At 39.0% G+C, this 14,183-nt stretch overlaps 1 protein-coding gene across 1 annotated transcript in view; it reads left to right on the forward strand.

The window, feature by feature from the left end:
• Window positions 1–9,759, forward strand: part of LOC135248017 (apoptosis regulator BAX-like) — a 32,818-nt gene extending 23,059 nt beyond the window's left edge. Inside the window, exons 3-6 of the mRNA XM_064322105.1 lie at window positions 5,840–6,001; window positions 6,246–6,381; window positions 6,645–6,749; window positions 8,750–9,759. Of these exons, the coding sequence (XP_064178175.1) occupies window positions 5,840–6,001; window positions 6,246–6,381; window positions 6,645–6,749; window positions 8,750–8,860 (514 nt within the window). The 3' untranslated portion in view covers window positions 8,861–9,759. The remainder of the gene's footprint in view (window positions 1–5,839; window positions 6,002–6,245; window positions 6,382–6,644; window positions 6,750–8,749) is intronic.
• The last annotated feature ends 4,424 nt before the right edge of the window (window positions 9,760–14,183 follow it).

Here is a 14,183-nt window from a genome sequence, read left to right on the forward strand (position 1 = left end):
GACCATGTACTGACTGCAAGCCTAATATAACCTTTTTATTCATTAGAGTACAATTGTAGTCAGCACATCAAAACAATTATTTCTTTTTTCAAAAGGTTTTTCTTCCTACACAGTAAAATGTTCAGTGTTAAATCAGCTCCCCTATTGTATGGGGTCTAAATGTGCCAAAATTAAATGAATAAATAAATAAATAAATAAGTAAATAAATATGGAATTAATTAATTAAATAAATAAATCATTAAATAAATTATGAAATAAATACTTCATTTTATTTCGAAATAATTAAATAATTCCCACCTCATGGCTATTTAATTATTTCATGTTGTATTTCCGAATGGCTTTTTTCATTTCATAATGACACTTTTTCAAATGACGTATTTCCGAATGGCGTTTTAATGGTGCATTCAGTCAGTTGACGAGGACCGACCGAATGCACCATGAGCAGCGCTGGTGGAATCCATAGAGGTTCCTATGTAGGCTCTATGGTGGAATCTATGGTCTGGTAGTTAGTTTGCTAAAGTTCGTTTCAATGCTATAACGTAATATTCAGCTAGGAGAAGCAAGGTAATGCATCTACTGACTATATAATGCAGATGGTTTCTGTACATGACACGAAACTAGCTTTCTAGCTGAGATAGTCCTGCTGGCAGGACCTGAGAGTGGGGTGGCTGTCAAGCGGCCAAAACCAGACTTCATTTTTGAAGCTCACTTCCTGGTCTTGTTGAGAGACATTGCTCACTAGCGCCACTGCGGTTGGTGCACACTCCAATATAGGTGTTTCCATATTCGGTTTCCATGTAAGTCTACTGTACAAATGCGGTCAAAATTCAAAGTCAGTCATTTTTTCTCACAAGAACAAATAGTCACAATATGTGTATTTTGTTCGTCTTATGACTGTCCATGGGCCGATTTCATGATTTATTGTGTCATTTGGGCACTGTTATTGGGATGGCAGGTATGGCATGCCCCATACCTATACAGCCGCCGCCGCCTTCTTCTTGTTCTTCTTCTTGTTCTTCTTGTTCTTCTTGTTCTTCTTGTTCTTCTCCTTCTTCTTCTTCTTCTTCTCCTTCTTCTCCTTCTTCTCCTTCTCCTTCTCCTCCTCCTCCTCCTCCTCACCGCCTATCCCACTAACAAAATGTCTCCCCCTTGGACATTTTACCGACACCAGCCAAATCTTCACCTACACGACCCAATCAAAAACTTGCATACACACGCAGAATACCCATACCTTTTTACTCTGAAACATTTCCAGTTTAAACAGCTAGTCTGCCTGTGGCCTAGTGGGCAAGGTTACAGTCTTGGGATCATGGGGTCCTAGGTTCAAGCCCAGCTAGGAACACATTTCTTTAACCTGCTTTTACCCTTGCTAATTATTGTCTACTACTTCTCAATTATTGCTTTTGCACCATATCTACCCGCCGTTCACCGAACGTATACACTGCATTATGACGTACCATCTGCATGTTCAGTTATTAACCGGCTACAATATTGGAAAGCCATATGGATTCAACGGGAGATCTTCTGTGCTTACTGGCCTGTGTTCTTCTTTAAAACCACAGACAGGTTTGCTAATGATGTTTCACGAATTGCATAGCTATGTCATGGTGCTGCACTAACAAAGTCACAGAATGGTAAACCTCCGGTTGAAGGATTGAATCCCGCCTCGCCCTCAGACAGATAATTTCCTTTTACACTAACGTTTTCTTACGCTTATATTTGCTTTACCAAAACTCACTCACGGCCACCCATATGCATTTCATGACGGCAAATGTATTCCTTTTATTAAAAAGTTACACCAGTTCACCACTGTGCCATTTCTACTAACTATATTTCTTCACTTGGCTACCGTACAAAACCTTCTTATCAGCAAACGCCATGTTTCTACATTCATGTTACCTCGCCCTGTTCTCTATCTAGCCACATACAAACAATTACTACGTATGTACGTTCTGCAACTCCCCATTAAAACATTACATTTAAAATCATGACTCACTCATAATTATAACTACTAGTACTGAACATGAGAAAAGCACATCAGTGCAATAGATTTCACACATTACTTAACCCTCCACTTTAACAACTAATGCTTTATACCGACTGTAATATATACCGTTCGATAAGGAAACTAAGCTCGCTCATGGTCACTTTGTTTATTCGCACTATAGTCTGTGATCATGTCAACCTTCACCTACATGCCAATTCTGCTAAAAACATATTGTTTCAACTACGCAATTTCATAATTTCTCCTAATTTCTCTCACACTGTTGTTATTTTCTCATATGCAAAGCCTGCTGGGACATACGTCTGCTCCTATTCTCCACTATCAAGTTTTCCGGTTCTAGCTTAGCAAAACAGCGAAGAGGATTCCTACCTGCAGATAAGCCTATCAAAATGCCTTATAAACCTTACAAACACTAAAAGTGCATCTCCACGAAATAACACAACGGAGCAGGACAGAAGGGTACACAAGTGGCGACCTAGGGAGCTCTAATTCTACGGGCTTGATTCTTTTGTCAATCAAGGCTCGTTGGATGGCCGTCAAATCCGTGAGTACATACAGTGGCCATATTTCACCTGCGTTTCTGATGCGTTTACACTTACGCCACTGCACCCTTTGTCACAGCCACTGTTTTACATATATAGCAAACCGAAACTGCTAAACGGTACACGATCATCAGACTGTACAAATTCACACAAGGATAGCCATAATCCACAACCGTTTCTTACAGGGTCACTTAGCATTTCTCGCTCTCATAATAAAACGCTTTGCAAAAAGAAATGATATCTCATAAAAAACATGTTTTCAACATACAAAAATGGTAAGTTACTCACACATACAAGACATACACTGTCTATAACTCATTCATTCAGACTGCCAAAATCCAGGCCTGCCATTAAAAGTATTGATATCAAAATGACGCCAAGTTACGGTACTACAAACAATATAGGCTATCTTGCCTCACCGAAATTAAATAAGATATATTCCAAAGCAATGCTACCCAATATTTCCTCAGTTCTTTCAAGTCACTTGGCCCTGTGTTTTGTAATCTTACCATTTTACAATGTCATGCAAACTTTGTGTCAGATCAGTGTCAAATATTTTGAATTGCCTCATGGAACACATTGAAATTCATGTAGAAAACTGCTGGTGAGTAACTGCAGGAAGCATATTTCTCCTGGATGTTGTCAACCAGGGGGGAGCATTTATAGACAGAGCATTTTCCTACAGAATATTTAATAGCCAAAGAACCAAACACTTTCTTTCCCTATTTTTCATAAAATGTTTTTGTTTTGATTTTATTCTACACAATTCAGTTTGAAAGAATGTGTTTCATGTGGCCATTTCATTTCACTACATTTCCCAAAATGGGTTGTTTTAGCCCTAGATGCTGATTTCTTTACCGTGACTTGTTCTAACGGCTGCTTGAAATATAAAGTGCTGATATACGTTGGCTAAGGAGATCACGTTTTCTCATAAAATGTAGTTGATAAAATAGTAGCCTTGGCTAGCCTACTTTGAGACATGTTTAAAAAAAGTCTTGTTATTTCATTGTAAATACACAGCACACTTGACAGCGATTTTTGATTATTATCCATTTATTATCCATTATTCCATACCGTACCCACACACTCATTTACTCATTGTTTTAACCAAGCGTGAGTGACTGTTTAAAATTATTTTAAAAGACAAAAGCACCTAATTTGTATAAAAGGACTGAGAGACATTTAAATAATTTAAGACAAAAGCACCTCATTTGTGTAAAAGGACTGATTCTCTACTATAGATCAAGTACTATTTCAGAACTTCAGTTGCTTTACAACATGTAAAAAAGTAGAGGATAGTTGTCGTACCAGTTGCCCTTATTCATGATTCATCATTTTGAATGGTTTTCTTTGTATCATTTAGTCTTTACATTAAAAAAAGGAACAAATTCACATTATACCTACTGAACTCTTAGGCAAATAGTGACCCTTGAATAAAAAAAAAAACAAGTCAAATCATTCATTACAACAGTTTATTCATTGAAATGGTTCCCTGTCATTTGTTTCCAGCAGTGGTACTTGGGGTTAAAAGAACTTCACTGGCATGCCATTGCCATAGTTTAACAGTGGTGCAGCTCCACGAGTCCACTGTAAAGTCTATGTAGAGGAATTAGAAAACAAAAAACTGTTGACCCGCACCAGATGTAGTTGTCTCCCACAATCCATACATTTTTTTACTGTGGAAGACTATGAAATACTTCTCAATCAAAAGGAACACTGATAAATACACTCATATGTACTCTGGAGGTAAGACTTTAAAGACATCCACAATCTAGACAACAGTTTTTATAGTGGTAATATGGTGTGGCACAATGTGTTCTATTACACACATTATTTAACTGACTAGTACTGATAGTTTAACTGAAGGCCCAGCAGTGGTGGCTGCTGAGCTGAAAATCGAGGAGGCAGAAAACTTCCCCTGATTAGGCCAATTGGTCTTGACTTTCAGTCATTTTCCTTGATTAACAAGTCTGCCCACGATCTGAATAATCCATTTGTACATACACAGTTTCCTTCCTCATGCCAGGCTATGAAGATCAAATTAATTCAAAATATATTATGAACTAAAAAATGCTATCTAACCTGTGCTCGTTCAAATGACAAAATTTGCATATTCCAGATCTTTGCCATGCACATTTATGGAGTGTGTACGTTTATTCAGTTTTTAATAGGCTAATGTCGATTGAAATGTGCACTATTTTGCGACGCAAATAGAATGTTTTCCTTGTCTAAACTAATTGAAGAGAACTCTCTCTACCGTATTCAGTAATTTGTCATTTCTAATAATAACGTTATTATTCTAATCAGTTAAAGGCAGTGGTCTCAAACTCGTTGCCATGGAGGGCCGTGCGTATGCAGGTTTTCATTCCAACCAGTTAATGCTGCCTTAATTGAGTCCAATTACTCATTCAGCCATATGCATTTATCTGCATTGAAGCACAGAATATAAGCAAGTTTTTATTTAGACAATGTGGGTCACCATAGATGTCACGTCACCATTATGTGCAAACCTGCATCCCTAATTCAGCAAATAATTGAACTAATTATATAATCAAGATCTGAGGCTGGAATAAAAACCAGCATACACACGGCCCTCCATGGCACTGATTTTGAGAACACTGGTTTAAGGGATTTTCTGCCTGCTCGTTTTTCAGCTCAGCATCCGTGACTAGGGCACCCAGTGGTTTTCTTTCACATTAAAAAAATAACTAGCACTTTACTGTAAAGGGTGGGTACAGACAATTTGACAATTAGGAAGTTGGCTCTTCTCCATTGCTTTTAATGGTCTACAAGAAAATGCAAATAATTTGAAATTCACGCCTGCAAATCCATTATTAAAATACTTGGTAGATTTGTTAATCACCGCTGATGGCGTTAATTGATGTATTCATTTGTTTAATTATTTATTTATTTATTTATTTATTTAATTTTGGGACATTTAGTCCTCCACAGGTAGTAAGTAATCAAACTGAATTTAAATGTGTGATTGTGGCTTGTAATCATTGCTGTCAATAATCACCTGTTCTTAAATAGTGGCAGTTACTTTATCAACATAGGTTATTGAGGTAGTGCAAATGGGATAAATGTTGGAGAATTGGATTGACCAAGAGGTTATTGCGACCTCTAGCTGGCAGAGGACTGAAGTACAAAGTGAGAAAATAAGGGGAGACAAAACTGGTGGCCCTAAACATTGCACACAATCATATAGTCAGCTTGTTGACTAGTGAATCATTAATGCTGTACAATATACTTTGTCAATTCTATAGCTAATATTTTATGTTTTTCTTTTAAGTTTCATACAGGAGGAGTTGAAGTCCTGTGAAAGTGAGGTGACACTGTTTGAGCAGCCTGGAATAAGGGAAGAAGAGGAGGAGGAATCCAGACTTTTACAGGAAATCGCCCTTCAAGTCCGAAGAACTGCTCAGGCTCTGCAGCGGGACACAGAACTCAACCAGTCAGTCTCAGTTCAGTGTTTTCTTTGTGTCTTCAGTGTCTTTTTTGTTTGTTCGCTGTGTTGAATGTAGGACAGCCTGCTCTGGACTAATATGTCCACCTTCCTTATTGTGCATTTGTAGATATGTTCAGTCATTCAAAGTGCATAGTTGCTGTTTACTATCTCCAATGGTGTTCATACATTGCTTGCTCATATATTGTATGTTAACGAGTTTTTCTTTTTCTCTCTCTTTCATATTGTAAAGTGCAATAGACAGCAAGTGGCCATTATCCAGCAAAGATAGCTACTGGAAGTTGGTGAATAAAGTATTTGAAGATGGTGTTATTTCCTGGGAGAGGATTGTTGTACTTTTCTACATAGCAGGAAAAATCTCTGTGAAGGTATTGTATATTTTTCTGCGATTAAAACTAGTGTAACTATGGAAATATGCAGAAAACATAAGGTTGATAGTCACTGAAAAGTTACCCAGTGAGGATACAACATGCATGTTCCGTTCAAACCAGTCGCTTCACCTGTCTTTATCGTTAGTGTTAATATTGAATGCAGGGAGTCCAGTCCAACAATGTATAAACCGTTTACCACCTTTCGCAGTCTGTTGCTGTTTGTCTGTGCTAATGTACAGTGGTAATATGCTCTCTGACAGCTCGCAAGTGCCCATCTCCCACAGCGTGTACGGGATATCGTCTCCTGGACTCTTGACTTCTTCAGGAGGAACTTGTTGGACTGGATCCGTGAACAGGGAGGCTGGGTGAGCATTTCAAAAGCAAAACCTCGACCTCCAAGACAATGAGGACACACAAATGTGTACTTGCACACGTTGTATCTAGAGAACCTCACTCCACTGAAAAAAATTTAATTGAGAATGGAGGAAACATTGCAGGTAGTGTGTAAGTGCCTCAACTATAGGTATTCTTTGTTTTATATTTCATTCTGTCAGTGTCTGTGATTTTTTTTTTTTATAGAATTGACATGAAATTGGACAGCCTTGGTCCAATATACAAATTTATACCTCATCTGGACTGCCTTGTTAAAACAAGGTTACATTATAATTAGAGCCTGAACGATGCCAGATTTTTGGGTCCGATGCTGATCTCGATTTTTTGTCAAAAAGTGCAAAATTTTCTAATCAATTTGAAAAACCTATGTTTTATTAAAGTTTCTATATTTGAGAACATTTAACTTATAAGCAAGTAGTGTGAAATCAAAATAACTCCACACCTTGCTTTTACTCCTTTCTTTTCCATGATCTCAAAGAGTAAGAGTTCTAGTATCTAGCGGAGCTAATGAGTGAATCAAGTGTAACGTTAGATGAAATTAAATTGAGTGGATGAAATACGTAACGTGAGGCTTGTCCATAAGAATTTGGTGGTGAAAAAACTATAATGCGCTTTTGTGCGGGTTACCCGCGCTAACTGTTGGTTGATTCACTTCTCCAACAGCAATCCTTCTCTCATGTTACCACGACAAAGCTAGATAACATGGCTTAAAATGATCTACGTTAGAAGTGTTTTATAGGGTTTTTTACTGTCTGGGTAGCTTGCTACGATGACGCGTGACTAGATGACACACTCGCTTGCAATAACGCGTTGGCTATTGACACAGCATTGTATATAGTAGCTAATATCATTATCTCAGATAAAAAACGTGTGATGCATTCAATCACCATTTTATTTCAGCTGGTTATTTATTTGAGAATACAGCGATGTCCTCTGGAAATGTAGATCCTACGCTGCATATGTGTTCACTGCCACTTCATAAAGGCTTGCTAGCCAGCTAGCTTGTGTGGCACCGCACGGGGCGTGACGGTGCAGGCGGGGCGGCACAGAAATGCACAGACCGGAGGTTTGGGGAAAAGTAGCCCAACAGGGCCTTTTATTCACCACAAGTAAATACACAACCCAAAAAACCAACTCAACAACAAAAACCTCCTGTCGGAGTTAACTTAAAGTAAAGCGAACAAAATTAAGAAACAACGGCGTCCGGGAGACCGCCGAGGGGATCCCTCTTCAACTCAGGAAGAGGGATGTTGTCCTGCGTCTTCACCGGCTTCTGCAAAATAGGGACAAAGTTATTAACCGTTTTTCAGCTCTCCTGCCGCCCAAAACCCCCTCCCCCCAATGGAGACAAACAGCCTCCTTTTAATCTCCCAGCCATCTCCCTGGAGTGGCGGCAGCTGTGTTGCCTCATTGATGGCAGGTGTGCTGCCTGCCAATGAGGGAGGTGAGGAATGTTCAATCTGCCGCTCTCCAGGGTCCTGTGGCTGGGCTTCCTATTGGGGCGCTGTCCTGGGTTCTGAAGAGGCGGCCTGGTGGCCGGTTTTGGCTGACGCCTATAGGGCTGGGAGGGGCACTGTGGAGCCATGCCCCGATCCACGCCACACTTGCTAAAGTTAACCAAATATGTTAGCTAGCTAGCTTGCTTGAAAATGAGGATTGATAAACATAGTGGTTGTATAAACGCATTTAATTAAAAACTTTCACATGTTCATTGTTGTGTATTGTTGAGAAAAATGTGCAATCTGTGTGGAAGTGCACATAAATAAATAAATAAATAAATAAATAAATAAATATTGCACCAATCAAATCTGTGCAGACAAGTCTTGCTGTGCAGAATATTGGATGAGGCACAAGTGACAAACGTCTTATTACAGATGTAGCGCGCGTCAGCTGCTGCAGTTCACACTTGTATTAGAGCTCCCTCTACTACTACTACTACTCCCTCTAATTGTATTTTCACTTGCCCCCTTAGGAGAGCATCATCGCCTGTCTCAGCACTCCTTTTTCTCAGATGGCGGCTGTCTTTCTCAGTGGAATTCTGCTGGGAGGCTTTGTTGTGTGGAGAATGAAAAGAAATAATTAAAGTTCCTAGACTGTTTGACAGATCTACAAAGACGGACTTACAGATCCACAGAGAGATGTACTGTTACTGTACATGTCTCACACTGTACAAATTGCCTACCAAAAGAATTCTGTACAGATCTATGTGTAGACACAAACGGAGATTGTGAGAAGTAAGCACCTGGACATAATATGCACTTTGTCATAAACACCTTTATGTTGGATGGAACCATTTACACTGCATGGCCAAAAGTATGTGGACACCTGACATCCAAAATCCCATTCAAAATTCTGGGCATTAATGTGGAGTTGGTCCACACTTTGTGTCTGGGGAGGCTTTATAATAGACATTGGAGCATTACTGCAGGGATTTGTTTTCATTCAGCCAGAAGAGAAATAGTGTGGCCGAGCATGATTAGACTGCATGATTAGACCTGGCTCACAGTTGGCTTTCCACCTGATCCCAGAGGTGTTGGATGGGGTTCAGGTCAGGGCTGTGTGCAGGCCAGTCAAGTTCTACCACACCATTCCCAACAAAACCATTTCTGCATGGACCTCACTGTGCTCGGGGGCATTGTTATGCAATGTCAGGGCTCTGTGTAGGCCAGTCAAGTTCTTGCACTCCGTTCTTGACAAACCATTTCTATAAGGACCTGGCTGTGTGCCGGGGGCTTAATGCTGTAGCATTACGATTTGCCTTCACTGGAACTAAGGGGCCTAGCCCAAACCATGAAAAACAGCCCCAGACCAAGTGTCCAGATACTTTTGGTCATAGTGTATTCTTGTTTCTCTAAAATTGTACTTGTTTTTATCATCAAATGTTTACAGACCATTAGAGAGTAAATTTTTACTTCAAAGCATTTGTGCACATGTAAAAACATTATGTCCCAGAAATTAAATCAAAAGTTTTTATAAAACCTGGTTGTGATGTGTAACCTTTAATTTATTGTTGGTATCATGATGTGAAATCATGTCCTCTTTCCAGGAAGACTAAAACCAAGCAGTCAGAGTTAATTATATAATGCGTTTATCAAAGTTCTTCAAATTAAATACAGTCCTGGAGTTGTCCAGTCTCAGAATATGCTCTTGATACCATTACAGCTCATACCCATTAGGTGCAGATTGTATTTTGAAACTTATTTAATGGAGTAGCAATGTGTTAGCTTATTTTAGCCTAGTCCAAATGAAGCAGTTGCACCATTCTGACCTTTCCTGTGAAATATACAGAAAGAACTACCATGTTCATGTGAATGTGGAATTGCTGCAGTTTCTGTTCTGTTTTTGCTTGAATGAGCCAATTTCAGGTGCAAGATGATGTCTGCTTGCTGCCCTATTTTGGGCGACACAGGGGTTGGTGGTTGCCAGGTCGTCTGCCTTGTGGTTTCCCTTGCTGCGACAGAACAGATTGTCTGCAGTGGCTAGTGAAACCGGAGAGGGATCAACCCTGTCTCCACCCCAATGGATCAATAATTCAGGAAGCAAACCATGTCCCTTTCTGCAGAAGATAGTGAAACTTTAACCAGTAAACCTGTCATCAGAATTTGCTCGCTTTCATACTGGATATTCAATTTTAACCAAAGGTCAGTGTACTGAAACTGTACCATTTCTTTCCATGTTATTGCCCTGGGAAATATTCTCAGATAATGAAAATACGAAAAGGGACACATATGGGCTTATCATTTTGGGGAAGCAAATGTAACGACCAGCTCGGTTTTCGTCAATGTTTCAACAGGCCAGTATCCTATGGACTCGTATAGGCCTGTGTAAATGTATAATCTCCTTAGCAACTATGGTAATATAAAAATCTGAAATGTGACAGAACAGTTATGTGTGCTGTTAAAAACCTTACAGCGTGACTTAATCAAATGGAGGGATGTTGCTCAAAATTGTTGTTGAGCAAAGCCAAAACAGTCCCATTTGAGGTCATTTGTATCATCATGTAGCCTAATTCTTTTTTCCACCCTATCCACACACTCACCCAAGAGAACAAGAGTGCTGTTAACATTATGTGAACATACCTTTTTCTATTCTGCTTCAGTTACATTTCTGTCAGGACAACTCAAGTATTAAAATACTTACATGAATATGTAAATACATTTTTTGGTTTGGTGACGAATTGATCTTCTTCAGGTGCATGCACTACCTTATCTAACATGGTGTATTATATATTTCCCCTACTAAGGATGAATACCAGAAAATGCCCCAGTATCTAGAAGCAGATCCAAACAATAGGTGGTGCTGGGGTGGTTGAGGGTAAGCGCAATTCTGAGCAGTAGCAGTGAAGCATGCAAAGCAGCGCATCAAGTGAGCTACATCATGCAGAGGTCTGATTTTTGGGTTTAAAAAGGTGCTCCATTGGTGTTGTGTGCCTGTGATTGAATGGGTAAGAGAAGGGTGTTGTGTGTATGCAATTGGATGATTGTGGAAACACATGAGTATGTGGTTAATGGTAAAACCGATTGGTCGGCTACAACTTTCTTTGCGCATTCCGTGCACGCCTCTCATTTTTACACGCTCATATTTTTGCCCTGTCCACAGACGAAAACATCCTGGTTATTATGGAGAAACCTGCCTCAGTTAAAGTAGACACTTCAAAGGTAAATAGTTTAATGGCTGTAGCTGAGTTGCTGTGACAATCTGGGGATCAAAATGAATAGACAATGTAACACGTTTTGCAGCCAACCATATTAAGAGTGATTCAATGGCATGATGTAGAGAACCAGTTTTACGTAAATTTTACCAGAACAGATTGAATGCCTAGGCTATACAGGCTAGTATACAGACACGATACATATTGGCAGACAAAAATGGACTATGAGACCACAGGGAAGCAAAATACCTAAGACTGTCCTTGAGCTACAGTTTTTCCACATGAGGGCAGTATTGTACTGAAAGTAGTCTAGTTAACTATCAGGGGTTATGGGAACATCTCTGCCATCTGCAATGATACCTTTCTCACCACCATCATCAATGTTTATGTTTACATTCCTTATAGCACAATATGTCAATCGATATGGCCAGCTCTGTTTGTAATGTCTCTTCCCACATGACCTGACATTGGTTAAAGATCATGAAAAGGTAGACGTGCTCCCTGCTTCTCCCTCCCTCACTGTCCTTCAGATTGTCATTGTAAGGACAGTATCACTGCAGCTCTACCCCCCCCCCCCACCAAATGAATAAAATTAATTGAGTTCTTTCAATAGGAACATTTCAGAGAGAATGCAAAGCATCAGTATACTCATTACCTTAAACCACATTTTATTTTTGAATTTCTTGAATTTGAATTTCTCATTTAAGATAACAAAAAGGCAATAAATACTCAAATAATGGCTGCTTACCCCTTACAAACAATCATGTGAAATTTTCCCTTTCACATTTCACATTTCACATTTACATTTCACCAATGATTTTAACATTTTTTATGTGAACTGAATAGATAATGTTACATGTGAACTGGTCATTTTCACCAATGAATTTAAAATTTCCACATGGGAAAACAGAATTTGACATGAAATTCCACATTTTCACATGTGACTGAATTTTTCAAGTGAGAAAATGTGAAAACAATACATGTGACCTCAAATAGTATAGGTTACCTATCCCTGCTCTCACCTTATAAGTGGGATTATTTTTATAGTTCACATGTGTACTGTTTATATGTTGAGTGTTCATGAGTGGTTTTTGAACGTGATTTTTTCCTTAAGCATAACGGTGGTGTGCAGAAGGGAATCTCTGAATACACAAAGCATTGAACCTTGAAGTGGATGGGCTACAGCAACAGAAGACCACGTCAGATTCCACTCCTGTCAGCAAAGAACAGGAAGATGAGGCTACACTGGGCATGTGATCACCAAAACTGAACAACTGAAGATTGGAAAAACGTTGCCCGGTCTGATGAATCTGTATTTCTGATTTGACGTACAGATGGGTGGGTCACACTTCGTTGTAAACAACATGAATCCATGGATCCAGCACTGCCTTGTGTCAATGATACAGGTTGGTGGTAATAGTGTAATAGTGTGGGGAATGTTTTCTTGGCGCACATTCTTAACACACATACCAATTGAGCATAATTTGAATGCCACAGCATACCTAAGCCTTATTGCTGACCATGTGCATCCCTTTATAGCCACAGCCTACCCTATTTCAAATGTATACCTCCAGCAGGATAATGCACACTGTCACAAAGCACGCATCATCTCAACTGGTTCCATGAACATGGGAGTGACTTCAGTTAACTCCAATGGTTTTCACAGTCCCCGTATCTCAAACCATAAGAGCATCTTTGGGATGAGGTGGAACAGGATGTTTGCAGCATGAATGTGTGAGATCTGTGGGAACTGCATGATGTTATCAAGTCAGCATGGACCAAATCCCTAAGGAATGTTTCCACCACCATGTTGAATCTATGCCACAAAGATTTCAGGTTGTTCAGGAGGTAAAAGGGGGTCCTACCCAGTATTAGATACGTCACAGTGTACCTTACAACGTGGCCAATGAGTGCTCATAAAAACAAATATCCTGTTCCACCAAACAGCAAGTCATGTGGCTGCAACTCAATGTATAAAGTATTCTGGCCAGGTTGGAGAGTTTTAGTTGTTTTTCGACCAAACGTTAGATTGGGCTAGACGTGTGATCTAAGCAAATTTGACTGTGGCATCAGACGTGGTGGCTCCTGCATCTCAGAAACAACTGTTCTCCTGATATACAAGAACAGAGCAGCAGCCCTAAGGACAAATTTGCCCACAATATTGTAGCTGATTCATGTGCTGTTGGACACCACTAATTTAGGCCATTGCCCTCTTCAAATTTCAAACTCAGCATCTAATTAAAACAAGAAAACAAGAGTCAATAATGAACAACAACAACAACAGCACCAATAATTAAAATGAATAAATAATAATAATGTACTCTTGTGGTTCTTGCCCTGCTAATATATGTATGCAAAGATTCATACAGTTATAAAGGACACACTGGACACATATTTAAAAAATACAGCAGAAGCTTTTGTGATTTTTATTGATTTTTTGATGATGTTTTCTTTAGATTTTTTTCTTCAAATTTTACTTTTTTGGTAATTTTGTTTTTTATTGTTTTATTTTTTTCATCCTATCTGCAATGGGGAAGTGTTGTTCTGGTAAGATAGCATTCACATTCAGTCTTTCATATTTTTAATAATATAACATTTTAAAGTGTCATTTTCCACAAACTTCATTAAATTATTTTTATTAACATTTTTTCTTTACACAGTTTCAAAAATATAAAAAGATAAATAAACATTCCATTGAAATATATTTTATACAGCTGATCCTTTTTTTGAATTGTTTTGACATTTTAAAAGTCCA

The sequence above is a fragment of the Anguilla rostrata genome, chromosome 2 (assembly GCF_018555375.3).
Source record: "Anguilla rostrata isolate EN2019 chromosome 2, ASM1855537v3, whole genome shotgun sequence".
In the NCBI taxonomy this organism is placed as follows: Eukaryota; Metazoa; Chordata; class Actinopteri; order Anguilliformes; family Anguillidae; genus Anguilla; species Anguilla rostrata.